General features: G+C 43.4%; 1 protein-coding gene across 1 annotated transcript in view; it reads left to right on the top strand.

Annotated features, from left to right (window-relative positions):
- Positions 1-22,674, top strand: part of Grin2a (glutamate ionotropic receptor NMDA type subunit 2A) — a 423,546-nt gene that overhangs the window by 385,976 nt on the left and 14,896 nt on the right. The window contains exon 13 of the mRNA NM_012573.4: positions 19,365-19,603. Within this exon, the coding sequence (NP_036705.3) occupies positions 19,365-19,603 (239 nt within the window). The remainder of the gene's footprint in view (positions 1-19,364; positions 19,604-22,674) is intronic.

The following is a 22,674-nucleotide window of genomic DNA, read 5'->3' on the forward strand; positions in this document are numbered from 1 at the left end:
TGTGCAGGCACATATGCATGTGCCTCGTATATTGTATCAACCAAGACTTATTTTCCAAATTCTCTAATTTTGGACAGGGATCTGAGAGTTCCAACCTAACTGGCAGCTACATAACTTGTGTGTCCTTCTCTGTTCACAAGTTCAAGGCTGGATTCTGGGTCACAGGACCCATACAATCCCTTAGGAGCCTAGAGGAGAGGGGCCAAGAAACTTTGGTCTGTGCAAGTGGAAATTGGGAACATAATGCTCGGATGTAGGCTTACTCTGGGCTCTGATGAGGTCAAGAAGTGTCCATGACCAAGTCCTGTCCCTTTATAAAGAAGGAAGGAGATCTATTGGATGGCAAGCTCATCTGTGTGTTAGGTATTAGCTACAGCATTCCTTACACTACAAGAACACGAATGGGCAGCTTCAGTGGGAACTCCAGGCCCCACAGCTTTATTCTTTAGCCTTTTGTAGATGAGGTTTCATGAGTCCTGGCCTGGGTTGTCCAGACCCTCAGCCCATGTGAGGCATGCGCAAAGGAAGCACAGAGTGATGGGTAGAGGGTGAGGTGGTGCGGAGGATCCTAGAACCTCTTCTTCATACTAAAATGACTTACCAGAAAGCCCAGGAAATGAAGGGCTAGCAAGGTCAGAAACTATAGAACAACCAGCCCTGATAAAGGGAGGCCAGAAAGGAGGACAAAGAGGGGCCAGACAAGTGGGTAGGGGAGAGAGTACAAATTCATGATGGGGAAAAGGACAGGGGAGGGAGACTGAGAGGTCAGAAGAGAGCAGGAGGGAACAGAAAAAGGAGAAGACAGAGTAAGGAGAGGGAGTGGCAGGGGATGAGGGATTGGAGAAAAGTTTGCTGAGTGGCTACTTTATATAATGCTTAGCCCAGGCATCCACATAGCAGGCTTTCTTTGTCCAAATGACCAATTAGCGGTGTGGATTCCCAGCCCCATCCTGGCTCTCTATATAGACCCTGGGCTGATTCGCTCTTGCTCGTGAGATGTGATCTATGTCCCTCTGGCTTCCCCTGCCAGTAGTCCTTCCTGACACAGGTCCCCATGTCTTCAGATGACTCAACAGCAACCCACAGCCTCTGCCTATTTAAGGAGATGTGTGCAAAAGGATGGAGTCAGTCCTGGAGGGCAAGGAGGTGCAGAAAATTCAGGTGCTTCCTCTCCACACTGAAGAGGCTTACCTGTTACCATGATCTTTAGTATCTGGTGGATTCACCGTCACTAACAGCCATGGAGGTCTCACCGTGGGCCACACATTCTCCTAAGCTTTATCTGCACCAGTCTGCTGAGTCCTCACAATGGAGTAACAAGTAGGTCAAGTAAGGTGTTCCAAACTTCTCCCAACAGATCTGAGGGTGGCGCCTTCGCGAAAACATCTCTGGGTCCCAGCTTTAACTGTCTTGTGATATATAAGCTGCTGTAACCCCCACAGGACACCCGTGTCTTTGAAGACAAGTTGTTTTGCCTGGAATTGGTTGAGAGAGTAATTTGAATACAGAGCACTTAGACCCCAGGCTCGGTCCACTTTCCTCTTGCACTGATGGAGTGGCAGGTGTTGCGGTGACTAACTTAGCAGCAGGGGAGGCTGTGGATGAGAAAGAGACCTATGTTCCCAGTCTGTTTTTTCATCGTAGAGGAGGCTTCTTCCTGCTTCAGACCCCAGCACCCTGGAAATAGACCCAGTCTAATTTTTTAAGATCATTCAAGCCGAGCAGTTTTGGGAGAGCTCAGGCCCCAGAAGCAAAAAATGAGAAGGACTGAAGCAAGGACAGAATGTAATTAAGAGAATCAGATGTTCGCCCCGATACAGGCGCACAGATCTGCCTCTCCCAGGTTCAAAAGGCCTATTTCAGTCGCGGGAATTGCTTGCTCCCCGCAGAGAACCTCAGCGATACATAATCCCCAGCATTCTAGAAAGTTATTGTTGCTTGCTAAATGTGTTTTAATCAAATCGAGACTTCAAAGGCCGGAATCGCCGTTTTTGGCTGAAGTGTGTAAATCGTGAACTTTCGAATCGAGTTAGCAAGGGCTAAATGCCGCTGGCACACACTGTTGTTTGTATTTACACGCTGTTCACCCACTCACTCAATTACACTCCTTTCCAGTGACGCACACCAGCAGCTTTGAGCGGTGGATATAAAGATGGTCAAACATCCCTGCTCTGTCGCCTTCACTTATAAAATGCCTTAGGACCCGACATGGCGGTGTAGGTCTGTGATTCCAGCTACTCAGGAGAGGGCATCACAAATTTCGAGGCCCACTGAGGTGGCAGTGTATATTCAAAGTCAGTTTGCCTCACCTGAGGCACTGTCTCAAAACAGAAATCAGAAGGAGATTAGGGATATACTTTAGTGGTTGAGTGCTTACCTGGCTTGCACGAGAGACCCTGGGTTGAATCCTCAGCCCTGTGGATGGCAGGGACTTTGGGTGTTCGTAAGTCCAAATAGACTGTTTTAGATTTGACTCTGTAAGTTTCACTCGCTTGAAATGTTTTTATTTTTTTATTTGTTTATTATTTGTTTGTTTATTTATTTTGCTGTTGTTTTGCTTTTTGTATCTTGTTTTACATTTTCTCTATGCTGGCTCAAACATCCAGTATTTAAGAGTCACTTGTTGGAATAACAGTTTTTAACATTTGAAGACATCCTCTCTGGCAAATGCAACAGATCGCCCAGCTGGTGTCCGTGATGCCAACTCTTAGTCTTGTGTCTTCTCTATCCTCCCACTCTGAAGGAGCCCCAGTGACTTACGCTGAGCCCTCAGTGACAGTGAGAGCATGAATGATGTTATTGGACAAGCATCATAGCAACCACAGCAAACAACATAGGAGGGCAAGGGCAGAGCATCAGTGGATGCAAGTGCTGTGTTTTCTCATTCAGAAAGCATCAAAATAGGCATGGGAATCTTTACTACTATTGAAAACCTTCCTTCCCTTTATTGGCTATAATAATGGTGCTAACAATAACATAGGCATGGCTGAAGCTCCTCCTTCAGTTGGAGACTAAGCCATTGATTGATGGGTGTAGAAAAGAGGCCATGACTACTCAGACTTCTGATTTGTGTGAATGTGGTTTCATTAGAAGCCACCCAAGAATTGTGACCCAAGGGCACTATTGATGGACAGTAGTATGACTGAGCCTGATTCTCTCTTGTAGATCTCATTGTTGTTCATGGTCAACATGGATGCCGTGTGCATGCGCACAAACTCCCTTACATATAAACAGCAGTTTTGGCTCTGTCTATCTTTCTATCTTTCTATCTTTCTATCTTTCTATCTTTCTATCTATCTATCTATCTATCTATCTATCTATCTATCTATCTATCTATCTATGTACCTACCTACCTATCTATCTACTCAAAGAGGATATTGATAAATGATCATCTTAATGTCCTCGCCACTGAAAATGATCATTTTAATGTTCTAGTCACTGAGTCACTTTGACCTTCATATTGTCCAAAGCTGTACTCAGGGGAAAGTATTTATTCAGGAACACAGTACTTTCAGACAAGAGATGTGTCAGTTCTGAGCATAGATTAGCAATAAAGGCCTTAATGACTTTTTCATTGGCCTGTGACCAGATGGTACTATGAAAATTAGACTTGTTTACCTCTCTCCTAATTTTAACTAGAGACATATGTGGAATAATAATGGAACAGTACTTACTTAAGAAACAGATAAAAATCCATAAATATCTAAGAGGGTCATTGACTCTCCCTCGCTGCTGAAACTCTTGGAATTTGCATCTGTGTGAGTTCCCCTGTAAATTTCCCAATGGACCCTTTGGTTTCAAATCTCAGTATTTGTTATCAGTCTGACAGATAACAGAATTCAAAGAAAGTCAGCATCAAGTATGATCTCACAAGCAGCCATCACTTAAACCTGGGAAAGTCAAGAGAACTATCAAAGAAGAAAATGAGAGGGTGAATGTCTCCTTTGTAAGTGAAATGCAGTGTCTCAGCCTTGTCCAAGTTTGACGGGTTGGAAAACAGTGAACTGCAATCTCTTCACTCCACACCCACAAAGTTGAAACACTTATTTACATAAGACAATGAGAAACAGATGGACAGATAGATGCCACACAACTGTTTCCAATTTTCATATCACCTACTGGGTCCTATTATATAGAGTACATTTCTTTAAATAATTATTAGTGACATGCATAGTCAGATATATCTATATTTACCGATTTTAAACATTTCCATGTGTGTACATCATCTGATAGTAGTTGTTTTAATTTTGGGAGAAATGATACACTCATACCCAGGAAACATTACTTGGTTTTGCTTGCTTTGTTGTGCTGGAGGTTGAACACAGGACCTCACTCATGTTAAGCAAATTCTCCACCACTCAGATAGAGCCTTACTCTATTTCCCTTTCCTTTCCAGCTACTTTTAATTTAGTTTAAAAAGAATAGAAAATTTTATACATGAATTATGAAATTTAAATAATTTCTACCCTGTCCTTTTCTACCTCAGACTCCTTCTGTCTCCCCAAATCCCTTTCAAGTTTATTACCATTTTTTCTTTATTGTTTCCTCTGTATTTCTTTAGATACGTATATGTAGTATATATATATATTTATATATGTATGTATGTATATGCATGTAGTATATATATATATATATATATTTATGACACTTGGGTTTAGATAATCTCTCAGGCATCTCGTCCCTGGAGATTGGTTCTCCCATTCTCAGGAGCCATTAACTGCCTGAAGCTCTTTATCTAGAGTAGGGACCTTGTGAGATTTTCCACCACCTGCATTGGAATGTCACCTGGGAATGTCATTGTGCATGCCTTATTTGTGTGAGCATATTATTGAGATCACATGGATGTAGCTGTCCTGTCATATATAAAAGACACAATCTTGGACCAGGAACCCCAGCCCCCCTGACTCTTACAGTCTTTCTGCCTCCTTTCTGTGGTGTCCTCCAATCATAGTGTATCATCAAAAGTGATACAACTTTTGACGTATCAACTGGGGTCATGCAGCTCATGGTCATCTGTTCTCTGCATTTTGGCCAGCTGTAGCTTTCTGTAATGCTCACCAATTGCTGTAAAAAGAAGCCTCTTTGATAAGGAATTAGAGCTCCATTCATCTGTGAATATAAAGATAGGTATTTAGAACGCAGTTGGGAATTATCTGGTTTAGGAGAGTGACAATTCTCCTCCTAGGTCTATGACCTCACCACCATTGATAGTTTGCTGGCATTCCAGTATTAAGCATGATTTCCCTCCTATTTGAGTAGGCTTAAAGTCCAATTAGATGGCTGTTGGTTACCCTGAGACATAAGCGATACTACTGCACCCTGGGAGACATGTTCTGAGCTGCTCATTGCTTGGTTCATAGGCTTTTCTACGGGGTAGGACTGTTGGTTACTTTTCTCCATTGGCAACTTGAACACTACCTTTAGAGACTGTGCAAGCTAGTCCTGGGGTGTAAGTCGGTCTAGCTCTGCTCCTCCACGTCCTGTGTTTAAAGTTTGTCACATCTTCAGCAAAGGGGTCTGATCTTCAAGTTGTGGGACACAGCTAAGGGGAACAATAACACTGTGCATTGTTTGAGGAATTTCAAACTACCCCAACCTATCCTACTAGAATAGCTTCCCAGATCTGGAACTGGGGTTTTGTTAGATGCTTCATGGCTCTTAGTGGGGGAGCATTTATCTCCCCGTGTGGCATAACTTCATTTAAACTAAATGTACATATATAGCATGTATTTAAGTAAATATAATGTTCTCGGTGGCTTTTTCAAACATCCTTAGTGTTTTTTAATCTCTCCTCTCCCTAGTTAAAGTCCTCTGTTTTTCCATTTTTTTCTTCCATAGCCCTGTGCCCTACTACCCCAGATGAGCCCCCTTTTCCCACTCCCACATTTGTCTGATGTTTGATATTTTGATGTATTATTTATATGGTGATAATTGAGAAAAATTTTATGCAATTTTTTTTTATTCTTTTTTTCGGAACTGGGGACCAAACCCAGGGCTAAATCCCCAACCCCTGCAATTTTTTTAAAAACGCATTTGCAATGAATTCTTAAATGTTGAACCAGCAGGATTATTGGCCACAGATATATAATGGGCTATTACTATCCCAAAGGTTCATTCTCATGCATGAGATAATGGACAGTGCCTCAATGTACCATTTTTACATGCGGACTCTGGATTTCCTGACTTTGGATTCCATTGGAAAATAGTAAAAGTTATATATTTGAATCAGCTGCTTATTTTACCATTTACCTTTTTATAAGTAAAGTTTTTGAGGCAAGATTTTAGTCTGTACTCTAGATGACCACAAAATCACTAGTTATGTAGACAAGGCTGGCCTGAAACTTACAAAACTTTGCCTGCCTCTGCCTCCCAAGTTCTAAGATTAAAGGCATGTGTACAATACCTGGCTATTTTTAATATACAAAAGTTAACAAAAAATTAAATTTTACTATCCATTAAATTTTTGGTTGCAATATTTCACGCAAAAAGTGATTAATAGAAAAAAATCATGTTGCCCATGGGGAAATAGGAAGGATCACAGACACTGGGATCAAATATGAGAACTGGTATTTATTAACCCATAATCTTGGAAGCTTCCCTAGTGGCTACTATTCTCTTCTTTAAGCTATGGGTTGTAATGACACCAATGTCACCAAATTCAATGATACAATTCATAAGGATATCTTGGCAAACAAGTGAGTATCCACTAAGCTTAGTTGATGTGTTTAACATCTTCTCACCCTGCAATTTATTCCCATCCACCTGTATAAGGGTTTGAAAATTATTCAGTTTTTATTCTTTCTTTGATCATTTTGTATATGAATACACTGTTAGATCATATTCACAGACCCCTACTCTATACTCCAACTCCCAGACACCCTCCCACATCTCCCACTCATTTTAATGCTTTTTCGTCCTCCTCTTACTGTTTTTCCTCCTCCTCCTCTTCCTCCTCCTCTTCTCTCTTCTTTCCCTGTTTATTATGTACTGATTTAATCATTGCTACCCTGACACATGGGTATAAAATGCCATCCACTAGAGCATAGGCAACCTACTACTGTAGGCCACTCTGTTGAATAAAACTGACTCCCCTCCCCCATCGGCTATCAGCTGCTACTGACTCCTTTGCAAGGTATGGGGCATTGTGGGTCCCTTTCCTGTCTATGTTGGAATAATGACCAGCTTGATCTTGTGCAGGTCTTGTCCCAGCATCCATGACTGTTATGGGTACATGAATACCACAGATCTGTTGCATTCAGAAGACATTCTTTTGCAGTGATCTTCCCCAACCTCTGGTTCTTACACCCTTTCTACACGCCCCATCCCCCCCCCGTGTGTGTGTGTGTGTGTGTGTGTGTGTGTGTGTGTGTGTGTGTGAAATAAATGTTCCATTTATGGATGAGCAATCCATATCCACTTATTCTCTGCATGACCAATTATTGGTCTGTTTTGTTGAATCAATGTCCAATAGACTGTACTCTCTAGGTCAATACCCACTGATGGCCACCCAGCCATGCACATCACCTAGAACTCATTGACACCAGGACAGCATGGAATTTCAACAGCACAGACCATATCAACAGAAAGCTGCATTTACTAGTTGGCTACTTTCAGACAAAAGATTTCTGACCTCTGGTTTAAGTGATAAAAGTTATATGTGTTTTTAAAAGGTAATTCTAATAATATTGACTTTAATATAACAGTATGCTCCTCCTTTACTCTTTAAGGATTTTTCTCTCTCTTTGTAAAGATATCGTATATTAAGAAAGAAGGTTTTGTTCTCTCTTAGAACGTCTGTTTTCTTATACTTCCTTTACTGTCTCCTCTTAACTCCCCAAATGTAAGGCTACCTTGTGCCTTGGCTGTGACACTTAGCCACCTTCCTTTCAGTCAGTTGAGAAATATGCTGTGCAGTCATTATATAGCACAAGTCCCAAAGCCTCATTAATTTTTGTACAGTTGTGCAACTGCCTCCCTTTTAAGATGCAGTTCATGACCCAGAAAGCTTCCTTAGGGGCCCGCATTCCCCTCAAAATAACCACACTTCCCTCCACAATTGTGGGTGAGGTTTGCCTATTTTTGGCCTTCAAATGAACGGGAGGATCAAATAATGTTCATAAGGTTTTTCAATTTGACTTTCTTATTTTTGCTCATCTTTGTAATTTCACATACAAATATGATGCTAGATGATGTGTAAGCACCCCTCAGCCCTGCTCCCACTCCTCCTTTGTGCCTTTTACAACACAGATAACTCTTTGGCTTTTCACTGGTATGTAGTATATTGAACAAAATTTCCCCTGTGTGCTTTTCAATGTTGTTGCTAATGAATCTTTGCAGCATTTCTGCCTTGACTAGTCCTATACATTTTCCAGTGAAGCATTCACTTGTGCACTTTGGAATTCTCAAATGAGTGATGTTGATGGTCCGATGGTCATCCTGTGCTGGTTCTGCGAGGTTTCTGTCTGTATACAACCAGTCATACTTCCAGCAGCAATGCCTGAACTCCTCCTGAGACTGACTGCCTACAGTTGAGACAAAGTAGACTTAGTGCATCAGAAGTCCTAGCATGCATATTCATAGCCACGGGGATGAACGCTGCCATATTACTCAGGCAACAGTCAGGAAACCTAGATTTCTTCTCAAGTATTGACCTTGGACTGTAGGACATGGCCTCAGATCAATGGAGTGCACACCAGGGACCATTGTGTCTGCTTTACTTACTGATTTGGAATCTGAATCTAGTGACTCCCTAGTCTTTACTTGCCCTAGAAGTAGTCTGTAGCAGTAGTGTGACCTTCTTTGGCTCTTTAGACATGGTAAGGGATAGCAGGCCAGAGGAACAACGCTGTCAAAGGGAGCCAAAAGCTCTGTTCATGCTCTAGCCTTCTTCAATGTCTTCACCACACTTCATACTAAGAAAGACTCCTCTTTCTGTTTTAGCTGTGGATGGCACTGAAAACAGACACTGTTCTTCTTACGAAGATGCTGATTTCTCTTTTTTGTCCTTATTCCTTTCTAGTCTCCCTCAGTCTCTCTTTCCTCTTCTTTCCCTCTGCTCCCCTCTCTTTCCCTTTGGTCTCTTCCTTTCCTTTTTCTTCCCTTCCCTTCCCCTCCCTTCCCTTCCTCTACCTCCCCTTCCTTTCCCTTCACCTCCCCTTTCCTCCCTTCCCTATCATTCCCTCCCCTCCTGTCTGCTTCCCTCCCTTCCCGCCCTATGCTCTCCACAGCTTCATTCCACAACTGAGCCTTGAGCACACCTTAAGCTCTTTGCACTGCCCTAGGAAGGCAGGAATATAGATACAATGGACGTGGTTTATTTTACTTGAGTTTACAGCCTCAGGGAGCCTGTTGTCAACACTTCAATAAAAACAGAAATGAAAAGTAGTGAGGTCATTTTATTTGCTGAAAGAAAGGATATATTTCTTGGCACGAAATATGAAATTACTGCTATCATTTCTTTCCTTACAATCGTTTAAAGCACTAGGACCCCTTTGTGATATTAAAAATCCTTATGCCTTTGCGGTGTGAGTCATACAATTTTGAGGACACTGGATGGAGAAAATGTGCAGTGTCAGAATGTTCCTGCGGAGTCGTTTGTGTCCCATATCTATACGCCTTTTAAGTCCTATCAGCTTGGCCGTCTGTGTGCAAATGAGTGAACTGGCCAAGGCCTTTCCAGAAAAGCTTGGTCCACAGCTCATGGGCTTCCTGCAAGTTTTCCTCAAGGCTGGCTGTTGGCAAAGCACTTGCTACTCAAGCATGAAGGCCTGATGTTTACCCCAGAAACCATATGAAAAGCAAGGAATGGTGGCATGTATGTAGTTGTAATCTTTGTCCTGTGGCAGAGGAGGCAGGAGAGTTGTGCTTACAGACCAGCCAGGCCAGCCCAACTGGCCAGTGCCAGGTTAATGAAAAGACTTTTATTTTCATTTTATTGAAAGGTGGAGGGGTTGGGGATTTGGCTCAGTGGTAGAGCGCTCGCCTAGGAAGCGCAAGGCCCTGGGTTCGGTCCCCAGCTCCGAAAAAAAAAAAAGAAATTATAAAAAAAAAGTACTTTACTGAAAGGTGGAGAGTGACTGAGGAATGATGCCTGATGTCACCCTTTGTACCCTCTCATTGTACACACCAACACATACACACATAGTACACATATTTACACATATTCACACATACACATACATACATATGCATACACACAGATAGACACACACATACACATCTACACACACACACACACACACACACACACACACACACACACACACACACACAGTCTTACTTCAGAGAAGTATCTCTCTCCAAATCCACTCTCTGATGGGAAGTTTTGACCATGTCCATTGTTTGATAGACCTACTCAAACCTTTCTTTGATCTTTACTATTCGTCTATTTAATTTATTCATGTATTTAAATGTTCCAACTCTTGGTTGCAAATCTGTTCACATGGTCTGTGAACCTAGAGCCAGATGGTGCCAAACGGAGACAAAATTTGCCATAGTCAAGTTCTGTCTCCAGAGAAGAAACCTCAGCTGGAAGGTAGTAGTTGAAGAATTTGTCCCAAAGACAGCTTGTCTCTGTATCTCACTGGATACATTTAATCCTTCCCCGATTTTTATTTGTTTGTGGCTCCTCAGCATTATGCAGAAATAGAATATTCTGGCATTTAAATATGGACTATTTACCTCCCAAATGCAGTCTACTTATATTCAGAATCTTGTACTATTTCCCGTCATATCACCATCAATGTTATCTTTGCCTTTTTAGCAAGTATTCCAGTGAGCCTTTGCGTTCACAGGTTGAGAGATCACGTGCAGAATGTTACTTCTATGCCTTCTGCAGCTTAGTTTTTCTTTCTTTCTTATTTGTCAGATGAAACAAATAGGTTAGGTTTGGTTTAGGAAAGTGTTTTTGCATTCTTGTGCATGTGTGTATGCTCACATGTATGTATTTGTGTGCATGTGTGTGTGTATGAACACATATGTGGAGGGATGCACACACCCACGTGCATGCGTCCGGTCTCTTCCTCTACTACTCCCCATCTTAGTTTTTAAGACAGGGTCTCTTGCTGAACCTGGAGCATATTTGTTTGGCTACCTTGGCTACCTGGTCAAGAGTGGCTGACTGGTCAAGGCCTTGAGGGCCTCTTGTCTCTGCCTTCCGGTACCAGATTACAAGTGCACCCTGCTATACCTGCCTTTTCATATGGATGCTGGGGTCCACCCTCACACCTTATATAGCAAGTGCTTTGACAACTGAGCCATCACTCCAGCCATACTCCACCCCCTTTCCTATTAAAAACACCAACAGCATTTGGAGTCACTACAAGGAAAAAGGGGGTTTTAGTTTTTCACTTCTACATCCAAGAAGTTGCACTCTTGAGTCTAGATGTTGCATGATTTTGAGTCTAGAGTGATTAGTAAAACACTAAGGGCTCCAGGTCACCAGTCAGAAACTACACCGACCTTTACTGATGATGGTAGATGCCACCTGCATTCTGACTGGAGTCTCCCTTCTACATGGAGAGCCCCTGACTGTGTAGGACCCAATCTGTTCTCACTCCCAGGGCTGCAGCTTCCCCAAAGTCTGTTCTTGTTGAAAACATGAGTGTGCTGTGACTCTGTGCCCTAGATTTTCCATGAAGGAAGCTGTTGCCCTGCCATTTTCAATTGCAGTTGGGCTTTGGAAGCCCAAGGTGCCCAAAGCCTCAGCAAGACATGAAACTCGATGGAATGGGGTCAGCTCCCCTCGTGGTGCTCACAGAAAACCCTAATGGGATGAGCAACAGCATCATGCTGACGTCTTTGGGCTCTAAGTGGAAGCCTGCTCCCTATGGGAACCACCATCTCCGCATCCAGCGGCTTTGATGGCATTGTGTCTGCCCTGAAAATCAGCCCTCTTCTCTGTGTTCCATAACTGTTCTCAACCCTTCTGCTTGGGGCCTCAGAATCTGGTCTCTTCAGGACTCTTGCTGGTTCTTATCACTGGGTCACAAGATAGGCAAATAGAGAAGAGTCTTGCACTGTCTATGGTTAGTACAGTAAGACCTGCACTGTATATTGGGAATACCAGAAGCATAGAACAAGAGAGACCTGCTTTGAGTGAATTTACTTCCCACTGATGAGGACTTTGACAGTGTATATGGAGGCAATATCCATGATGTTATGGAAGGAGAAAAGGTGTCTTCTTTCTATACTAGCTACACCTGACAAATGGCAGTACAAGTGGGAAGGGTTTGTCTTGGCTCACCGTTATTTGGGAGGTAGTTTATCATGGCGATAAAATCTCCTTCCTGGCTTTTCGTCATTTGGCTCATAGACTGTATCGGTGAGAAGGGCTCTACTCCTGAGTAGACATCAGGAAGCCGAGAAAAGGAGATGCTCATGCTCTGCCCACTTCCTCCTACTTACTCAGTCTAGGACCCCGCCCTATGGAATGGCGCTGTCTGTATACAGGCCTGGTCTTCCCACTTCAATCAATCCAATCCAGAAACCCTCTTGCAGACATTCTCCAGGGTGCACAGAATGAGGCGCAATACCACAGCTGGAATGTCCACAATAAGTTGTTCTGGGTGATGGTGACATTGATGTCACCACACAATGAATCCAGTCAGTGTTTTTTCCAAGTTTCTCCCAGTGACAATCCCTAAGCAGGAAAAGCCTGTTGTGCGTGCTCTGTTTGCCTCTGATCAAAGGACTCTAATAGTGACTATGTCACTGCGGTACCCTTTGCTAGTAACTTCTGCCACACTTTGTAATTATCATCTGAATCTGAATGAACCACAATGCATGTATGTGCACATGTACACACACACACACACACACACACACACACACACACACACACACACACACACCACACCACTCCAGCTGGTCTTTCTTATATTGCATTTGAGGAAACTGCGTTTTCATGGGCCATGAGTAGAAAAACATGGGCAGCAGCCAAAGTGTCTTGAGCTACAAGAATGTCACATGCTCACTGGGGAGAGTTCAGTGACTCTGTTGCTCCTGGGGTACCTGGGAGTTCATTTGTGTTTAATGCCCACTCTTCCTGTCCCTCTTTTGAGTCCCCACCCTTCTTTCCCCAAATTCCAAACTACTTCCTGATCTATAAACACTGTTTCTCCTTGCCTCCGACCTTATGGAGACCTAAACTTACCATGATATAATTACTGATTTGCATAACAATCTCATCTGGAGAACTCTTGAGTTCATAACAGCCAAAAGCCAGAGGCTACTTCTCACTAAGGGAAAAATATATATGCCTTAAAAATGCGTGAATGAGTAAAGGAAATAAAGTCTCCAGAAAATGAAAGTTATCACCTCCATCTTTCTCATCTCTTCTCGGCTGAGCATCAAGAACTCTGGCTTGAAACCAATAAAACATAATGTAGGTCTCTGCCTGGAAGGTTATATGTGGACGTTGACAAAGCCTAAAGGAACAGGTTCAAAATGGGTCTTTTTTCCTAACTGACCCCAGGGGAGACAGGCCAGAGGAAAGCAATCACAGAGCTTGCCATAGCATCCTTCCTGTAGCAATCCCTTTAGTTCATAGGTAATTTTACAGAATAGAGTAAAATCGGATCTGAAAAGCTGCTGCACTCCTGAAGTGTCAAGTCGAGGTCTCTTAGGGCAAGCAAGAAACTGATTCCACTCTAGATGTCACAGAGTCTTCTGGAGAGCCCAGTCTGTACTGGGGCTGGGCATTCATGGGTTAACAGAATACCTCAGTTAGGAGGGCTCAGGTAGGCTTGTGTGCTCCACTCTACTCCCTAGCTCCTCAGGCTTCATGCGGGAAGAATACTATCCCCAGGAACACAGAGTCATTAGCATGTGAGCAGTGTACTTGCAACATCACTTAATTACAATAAATCTCCTTCAAGTCAATGACCCTGAATGCCCACTTGGTAGACGCAAAAACTGGAGGGCAAATGCAAATGCCACAACTTCTCTACCTTGAGTCTCTCAGCTGCAGGTGACAACGGTATTGAGACCAGCCACAGTATGTCAATATGAGGGCTGTGAGTTACTTCTTAACCACACACACACACACACACACACACACACACACACACACACACGCGCGCGCGCGCGCGCACACAGACACACACAAATAAAACAGGGCCGTAATGGAATATGGTGGATTTTATGTAATTTTGCTAAATAAAAACAAATTCAGGGTGGACTAGGGAGATGGTTCATTCAGTGATGTTTTAGGAAGGGAACCTGAATGTGATTTCTAGAACCCACGTAACAGGATGTGTCACCGTGACACCTGCACTTGACAATGCATCTCTGTCCCTAGAAGACAGAAATAAGAAGAACCTTTGAAATGGGGACAATGTCCCATGGGTTACTGTCACTAGAGGTGTGAACAGGGAGATCCTTCGTGGGCACCCATCTTCTCCCAGGAGGAGAAAAGATACTGCAGTCTGGAAATAACTCAAGCTTCCACCTGCCCATGTGAGAGTCCAGTTTATCCCTAGATAAAACTGAGGACCCTGTGGCCTCTTTGTAAGGTCACTGACCATGGGATGTGGGAGGCCAAGCTTGTCCTTGTGAAAATGACATTTGATGTTCCACAGCAGCTCAGGGCACCCTCAATGTCAAGGCCCACTCCTCGTCCACTGCGACATCCCCATGTGTCCTGCCTTCCCTCTATTTATAAGCCTAGGAAGCAGCAAAAAGGTCTGCACGGTTTTGTAGTCCTGCCCAGTGTAAGCTTGAGAATACAAAGAAAAAATAGAAATGGGGAGTGTGGCTCTGATTCTTAGTGTGTGCACTGTGGGCTATGAGAAAGTTTGGATCTGGTTCTTAGTGTGTACTGTGGGCTATGAGAAATACCCAGATCATAAAGCATGGACCCTGACCTCCTGGAGGAGATTATAATATGCTCAAGCAAATTAAAACTGGGATAAGAAAGAATTTGAACCACAGTTCACTACACTAGGAAGAGGGCCACAAGGCAGGAACTATCTAACTGGAAAGTGATTTGAACAGGCTGTAGTTGATGCTGAGAAATAGGATTTCCCTGTCCTGTTGGAATCCTGCTTGGCATTACCAGGTTGGCTTAGTTCTGTAGAGAAGTGTGGTATGCTCAGGCCAAGGACAAAGACAAAAATTCCTCGTATTTGCATCTTAAAAGGAATCCAGTCCATGTTTTTTTTAGCCAGACTGCCAGTGTCACGGGCTTACAAACCTGACTTTTTTTGAGACAGCACTAAAGAGAAGATATTTTTGGATTTAGATGAATCCTGGGGAGAAAGACCCATTTTTTTTATATGTGTCCCAAGGGAGGGGACACTCAAAACCACGTCGTGTTGTGTTTTTAGGAAGTGACCTTCCTAAAAACCTTTGGTGGCCTTTAGAAAGTGACCTTTGGTGGCTTTAGAAAGAGAGGAGCCATTTATGTTAAGTGCCCAGGCTCCTGCTGGGCAGAGGGACTTGGCTGAGTCTGTGGTGCTGCTGGGTGGATGGGAAAGCATCAGCCTTCCATGACATCGGCCACTCTGCTTGTTCGGGGCTGGTATGTGTTAGAAGGTAAAGATTTGGGTCAAGATACACCTTCCTGCCACTCTGCCTGCCATGCTGAATCACCAGGACTGACATCTTGGGTGACGAACTTACTGGGAGATAGAGCTCTTAATATTTTTCCTCTCATAAATATGCATGTTCCCTGTGAGTCACTTCTATCTATGAAAAGGAAATTGGGGAAATCTCTGTACATTAAAGCGAAGAATGCTGGGAGGTTTTCCTTCTGCTTGGAGCTGAGTGAGAAGCGGAACCCAGATGACTTGGAGAATCCAAATGTATATCACTTAAATGGTGATCATGTTCAGTCTTTTCCATACAGGAAAAGGTTGCAGTAAGAACTCATGGGGCTGGGGTAGAAGCCATCCCTAAAACCATCTGTAAAGGCATTTCTGCAACCCTGCAATCTTGAGGGAGTTCATGATATTTAAAGGGAGATTAGCTCTGCAGAGGATTAACTCAGGGTCAAAGGTTAGAGAGGTACACAACAGGCAGCAGTTAATGCTGAAACCTGAAATTGGGAAAGTGATGGGGCATGGGGCATGCTCACGGGCAAGATGTCCGTACCACACTGCATCCTTCAGGCCCAGAGGACATACTGGAAGAGGGAGCAGATAACAGTAAGGGCCAGATGTCAGCGGAGATGGCTAAGAAATGCTGTCTTCTGGACATGACAGAACAATAATGCTCACAAACTTACAACAGCTATGGTTGCTGGGACAAGACCAAGCTAGCCACCATTCTAGCATGGACAGGGAAGGGGCTCACAAAGCTCTACCTACTCCTAGCTAAGTTGCCACTGGTAGCTTTTGGCCAATGGGGAAGGAAAAGTCTGTTTTCTTCAGCAGTGTGGTTGCCATGGTAGGTTGCCAGCATGCTTCAGTCAGTGATATCTTATACCTGCAAACAAAGCAGCAGCAGTTATGGGACCCAGTGGGTTATTACAAAATAAAAAAAAATATGAGTCTTGGAGGAGATTGTAGGGCACACTCAGGAAGAGCTGAAGGGGGTAAACAGAGGAAGATATGCTCTAAGTACATTGTATCCATGTATAAAACCACCAAACACTAAGTAAATTAAAAGATTCCAGCCATCACAGGAAATCAATTACCATGAGTAAGAACATAGAGCAAACAGAGGAATGGCTCTCTTCAGTGGTGCCACACCCCTTCAATCCCAGCATTCAGGAAGCAGAGACAGGCAGATCTCAGTTCAAGGCCAGTGTGGTCTACAGAGTAAGTTCCAGGACAGTCAGGGCTACAGAGAGAAACCCTGTCTCAAAACAACAAGAAACAAACAGAATTATCCCCTTGACTATAGATTTGAAATCACCAAAGTAGAAGAGGTATGAAAATCCTGATGAAAGTCCCGGGTGAAGCGAGGAGAGAAATAACTGTCTCATGTAAGATAAATAGATTAGGATGAGAGCATGAAATGAAATATTACCAACTAAAGAGCAAATGAACTAGGGAATGGATCTTCATGGGGATCAGTCAACTCCAACCCACAGAGATAAACAAACATGAAAATAAAGTCAGTAATCTAAAGGTTAGACTGAGAACACACTGTGCTAAAATTTTTAGGACAAAATGAATTATTATGGGTCATTAGGGAATTGCTAATCACAGTGACCAGGTAGCATCGTCAGCCTAGGAAAAGAGTAAACATCTTGCACAAACATTGGCACCCTAGTCAGCTACTGTGGGGAGGTAGAATCTGAAACAGTGCTGTCGATTTGGAAGATAGCTTGGCAGTTTTCTAAAAAGCTCAACTTTTATTTTTATCCACGTAATCCAGAGAACTCAGAAAAATGCCTCTAGATATTTTAACCAAAGGAGTCAAAAATCTCCAACCCAAGATCTCCAGTAATCAAGGTTTGCAGTGGCTTTATTTGTAATGGTTAAAATTTGGGAACAGCCAACCTCAACAGCAATAGATAAGCAGATATACAAAGCATATCTAGATCGTGGAACCCAGTAATGCAAAGAAATGAGCTCTGGATCCAGAAGGGACATGCACGTGCACATTATCCAGTGAAAGAAGCCAGCCTGAAAAGGCCACACACCACATATTTCTAACTATGTGGCACTGTGGGAAGGAAAACCCCACAGACCAATAGTTGCCAAGGTTTGGAAGACTTAGAGAGGAATATTTTTTTTAAAAAGGTAAGATGGGGAGCCAATATTTAAAGCAACAATAGAGGAAGTTTTTATCTTTAATATTTAACTCTTTATGTGCACAAGTGAAGTCAATACACATACATGGACGTTAGATGACAACTTGCAGGGTTCTGTCCTCTCTTTCCACCGTGTGGCTCCCAGGGATCAAACTTGGGTCGACGGGCTTGGCAGCCAGCACTCTCAGGGACTGAGATATCTCACTTGCCCTAGAGGAGATTTTTTTTTCCCCAGAATTAAAGCTGGGTGCTATCAGATAGGAAAGCCATACTGAGACCAAAATTTAAATAAACAAAGCACACCCACTTGTAGATTCTACACCAAAGTAAAAATGGAATTCTCAGAAGCGATTTGGGAGAAAATATAGATCATGATGCAAGCGAATGGCGGTGAGCAGCTATTGACCATACAACAGCCATTCAAATCTGATGGAAACAGAACTTTCTCCAAAGGAAACAACACTACAGACTTGCATTTTCAAATGAGAGTAAGCCAAAACTATAATGGTGACTACCTCCTTCAAAGGGGACTCAACACAAACATTTAGAACTGCGTCTTATTTCCCTTCAGATGCTTCCTACTCAGGTCAGATCTCTCTCTCTCTCTCTCTCTCTCTCTCTCTCTCTCTCTCTCTCTCTCTCTCTCTCATACATACACACACACACACACACACACACACACACACACACACACACAATGGAGTCATGATTTGCATTTAGCGTATAGGTCTTCTTTGCTGATCGATGTCTTTGAGAGAATTCTTAAGACTCATTCATTGAGTAAGTGCTTAGTGAACTGTAGATCCCACCTGGGTAATTACTAGACATTGAGATTATAGGATTTTATCCTAAATGGAGACTGGATAAAATCCACAGAAGAAATAGTGTTAGGCCTGCCTCCTTTTTATTTCCAGTGAAAAGCACACCTGATTCTTTAGTTCCCTGTTGAAATAAGGAAGACGTTCACTTTGCAAGATGTTCACTTTCCATTCAGAGCCAAGATGTCTTTTCCAACAAATGTTTAGCATCTTAAGCCTATTATTTGCGGGTGAGTTTTTGGAGTTGTTTGGGGGGTGTTCTAAGCTGAGAAAGAAGAAGCTAATGTGTCTGAGATCCACCATCTGCCAGGCACTGTTCCAGGCATTTTCCTCAGGATGATCGCTGGTGGCACAAACTATGGTTTATGAGACTCGATGTGAACCACTCAGCTGGCCCTCACCACAACACCGTGAAGTATGACCTCCCGCTGTATATGCTCCATACACAGGGGAGCTGTGACTTCAATACCACACAGCTAGTGAGTGAGGGGATGGAGGCTAAGTCTTTCCACGGCTACATACCTGTCCTGCATAAGCTTGGGTGGGTGAAGGGTTGGGGTGTGCGGAGGACAAAGGATATAATACAGAGAGAATGCAACCATACTCAACACCATCCCAGGAACTGTCAAAGCCACCGTGCTATCAGTCCTTTCTAATTTAATCCTGTATATAATGGTAACCGGAAGGTGTTATCTTCATCAGCTGAGCAAAGGCCAAAGGCCAGCCAAGCTCAAAGAACTTACCTTCAGGTCACAAAAGTCATGTACCTGTTCCCACCTCAGAAGGGTCTACACCAAGGCCTGCGCTTGGGTCCTCACTGCCTGTGGCTGCTGTGTTCTGTGCAGGTGAGATGGAGGAGCTGGAGACACTGTGGCTTACGGGCATCTGCCACAACGAGAAGAATGAGGTGATGAGTAGCCAGCTGGACATCGATAACATGGCGGGCGTGTTCTACATGCTGGCTGCAGCCATGGCCCTCAGCCTCATCACCTTCATCTGGGAGCACCTCTTCTACTGGAAGCTGCGCTTCTGCTTCACAGGCGTGTGCTCTGACCGGCCCGGGCTGCTCTTCTCCATCAGCAGGGTCAGTACTCCAAGAAGCTCCTTTCTGGTTCCTCAGGCAGGTGCAGAACACAGGGCAGTTCAGAGAATCAGGCACATGTGCACATTGATGACATTTTAGTATCTACCAATCATCTATGAATTGCCTATATATCTGAATCATTTATTTACCAATAATCAATCTGTCATCACCATCATTAGTATCTATAATGTATCTATCACCTATCAATCTATTAACCATCTATCATCATGTATCAGTCTATTTGACATCTATTTACCCAACATACAGATATTTATATCATCTATTGGCAATATTGATCTTCTATCATATATATCAGTCATCTATCATATGTCAATCTACCTCCTATCTGTCATCATCTGTCAATCAGTCTATCCATTGCTCTCACTATGTATTTATCTGTCATCTGTCTATCTGTCTGTCATCCTGTTACCCATATTTCTATTATCTATCACCTACCTTTCTTTTTTTTTTATCACCTATTCCTTTCATCTTCTCCCCGTAGTGGTAAAAAGCATTAGGTTTTATATACTGATCTTTATTGGGGGAAATGAAATAATCAGCTTAAAGTGAATCTGTGTATTGTTAGCATTAGGTGATTTTGAGAACTTTGGAGATTCAGAAGGTACACATTAACTTAGTGAAGAGGATTTATTTTGCCCATTCAATTACACTCGACTTGGTTCTGTGCAAATACATATTTCCTAATTAGCTTGATGGCATCTAAACACACAGATTGCTTAGAAATAACAACGTGCATGCATATAGCCAGGAATTATGCCAACTTTAAACTAATTCCCCCAGCCAATTACTAAAGGCTTTCCATACCCAAACACTTCTGGGATTGCCTTGAGCGAATGCATACAGTTGCATTTGCTTGTAAATCCAGCTTCCTTTTGGAGCAGGCAGCCACGTTGGTAGGACCATCCTTATGAGAGATGAACTGAATTCTACATGCCTTTCCCAGCATCTTATGAGGGGATTGGGTTTGTATAGCAGAAGCCATGTCAGTAGACTTTGAACTTTTCCCACCCTCCCAGACATTGCTGATGCTCTAGCCCGAGGGCCTCAGGGAGTTCAGAGGAGCAGAGGCTCCACTTCCCCCTTCATAAGATTTGTCTTCTACACCAGAACAACCTGACAAGAGTGAAGAAGAGGGTGCCATTATTTCCCTGCCTCTTTCCTGTACTAGGGAAACACAGAGAGTTCAGCTTCAGATGCTGATTGATTGAAGGAAGCCTACGTGGGGCGGGAGGGTTGCCAGCCATGGCAAGGTGCAGCTACTGTGCGGATAATGATCAGAGGCAAATAGGTTTTCTCCCTTGTCTCTATTCGTTGTGCAACCTCTGATCACACTCATTCTGTGGATAAAGAAACTGGGGCTTAAAGTGGGGCTTTTTTAAAACTTTCATCTTATATTTCCCTGAAATGACAGGTTTTCTCACACTTTATCCGCTAGGCCATAACTGGTCTATTGTAATAGAGGAGCTGAGGAGACAGCAACTCTTCGGCTGCAGCAGCCATGCTTGTCTTCTGGCCTTCATACATGTGTGTGCATAGTTTGATGCAAATGGGCATGTGTGCACACAGGTACACACACATACACACACACACACACACACACACACACACACACACACACACTCAAGCATGATCTTATACAGAGTAGGGTCACATACATTAGTCAAGATCCCTGTTTAGCTTTATTTCTAAGGATACTGATCTGGGATGCTCTGAATTCCCTAAGGCAGGTATCTGCTGCACAGAGGCTCTGTCTTCCCATCAGTAGTTCGTTCAGGACACTGACCGTGCAGCTCACAGACAGAAAGCAATCACCATGCAGTAAGCTCACGCAGCTTCCCTTGCAGACTCGGTGTCTCTGGAAAGTTCCTGAAGATACAGCATGGATGCCAACCTGTGACACATGATCCCTGATTCTGTCAAGGGAGATGCAATAGGTCAGAAGGGACATTTATTAAACAGTGGAACCAAGCTTTTGCAATGACTGTCCCCTGTCTTATTTTCATGACTTTCACAAATGCACCTTCTAGTCCATGGGATGGTCTTAACATTAGTTTTCTCTCTGAGGTGTTCCTCCCAAACACATGCCATTTATGTTAAAAAAAAGTGCTTGGTATATCCAGTCAAAACACCACCTTGATTGTCTCTTGAAGTGTGAGCAATAAAAGACTTAGTGAAACAGAGCCAGGGCATGGGAGCTGTAGACACCTTTCCACTGTGTTCCAAGGTTAAACACAGAATGAAATGCTTTCTCACTAACATTAAGGCCAACGGAAGTCAACAGTATCAGGACTTTTGCAGGATGAATGAGACAAGGAAGGCTATAGAGCCTGCCTTGTAGCTCAACTAAGAATACTTACAGGAGTCTGGAACAAGCAAAGCAGGTTGACTAGAAGTTGAGTAGCTTACCAGGTACACTAAAAGGATGCATTACTTCTATAACCTTGAAAGATATTCAAAATCTGTGAGCAAGAGGGGGAGGGAGAGGTGGAGAGGATGAGGGAGAGGGGAAAGAAAGAGGGAAGAAGGGAGGGGCAGAGAGAACTAACAGGAACTGAGGAAGTACTAGATAGGGTTCGTCGCACTCCGTAGGTGGGTTGACTGGTCTTACTAACCAGAGGGCAAATATGATTTCTAGAACAAACTTTCTGTAGCAACGAGTAACATGCACAGCTTTGTGGCTTTGACAAGGTGGGCATTGTGGGTTCAGGCAGATTTGAAATGAGAGCCAACAAAGGCAACAACAAACCAACAAAGGTCCCAACGTGTCTCCTCCACCATTACTGAGCACCTGCTATGTGTTATTCTTCCCTTTGTCCCCACCAGAAGAGGATTCCATTTTATTGCTGGGAAAGTTGAAATTCATGATAACTAAGTCAAGGCCACATGGTCTCTGATTCATTTTCTTATTCTGGAATATTTACCCCCACACACACCTCCTAAAAGCCCATCTGGAAAGTGGATCAACCCAGATAGAGGACGTTGTTGTGAAAATGTGAGGCCCAGACGCTCCTATTACATCTCCTCCCCTCCTTGGCCCCACTGGGCAGATC

Source organism: Rattus norvegicus, chromosome 10 (assembly GCF_036323735.1).
Source record: "Rattus norvegicus strain BN/NHsdMcwi chromosome 10, GRCr8, whole genome shotgun sequence".
Taxonomy (NCBI): domain Eukaryota; kingdom Metazoa; phylum Chordata; class Mammalia; order Rodentia; family Muridae; genus Rattus; species Rattus norvegicus.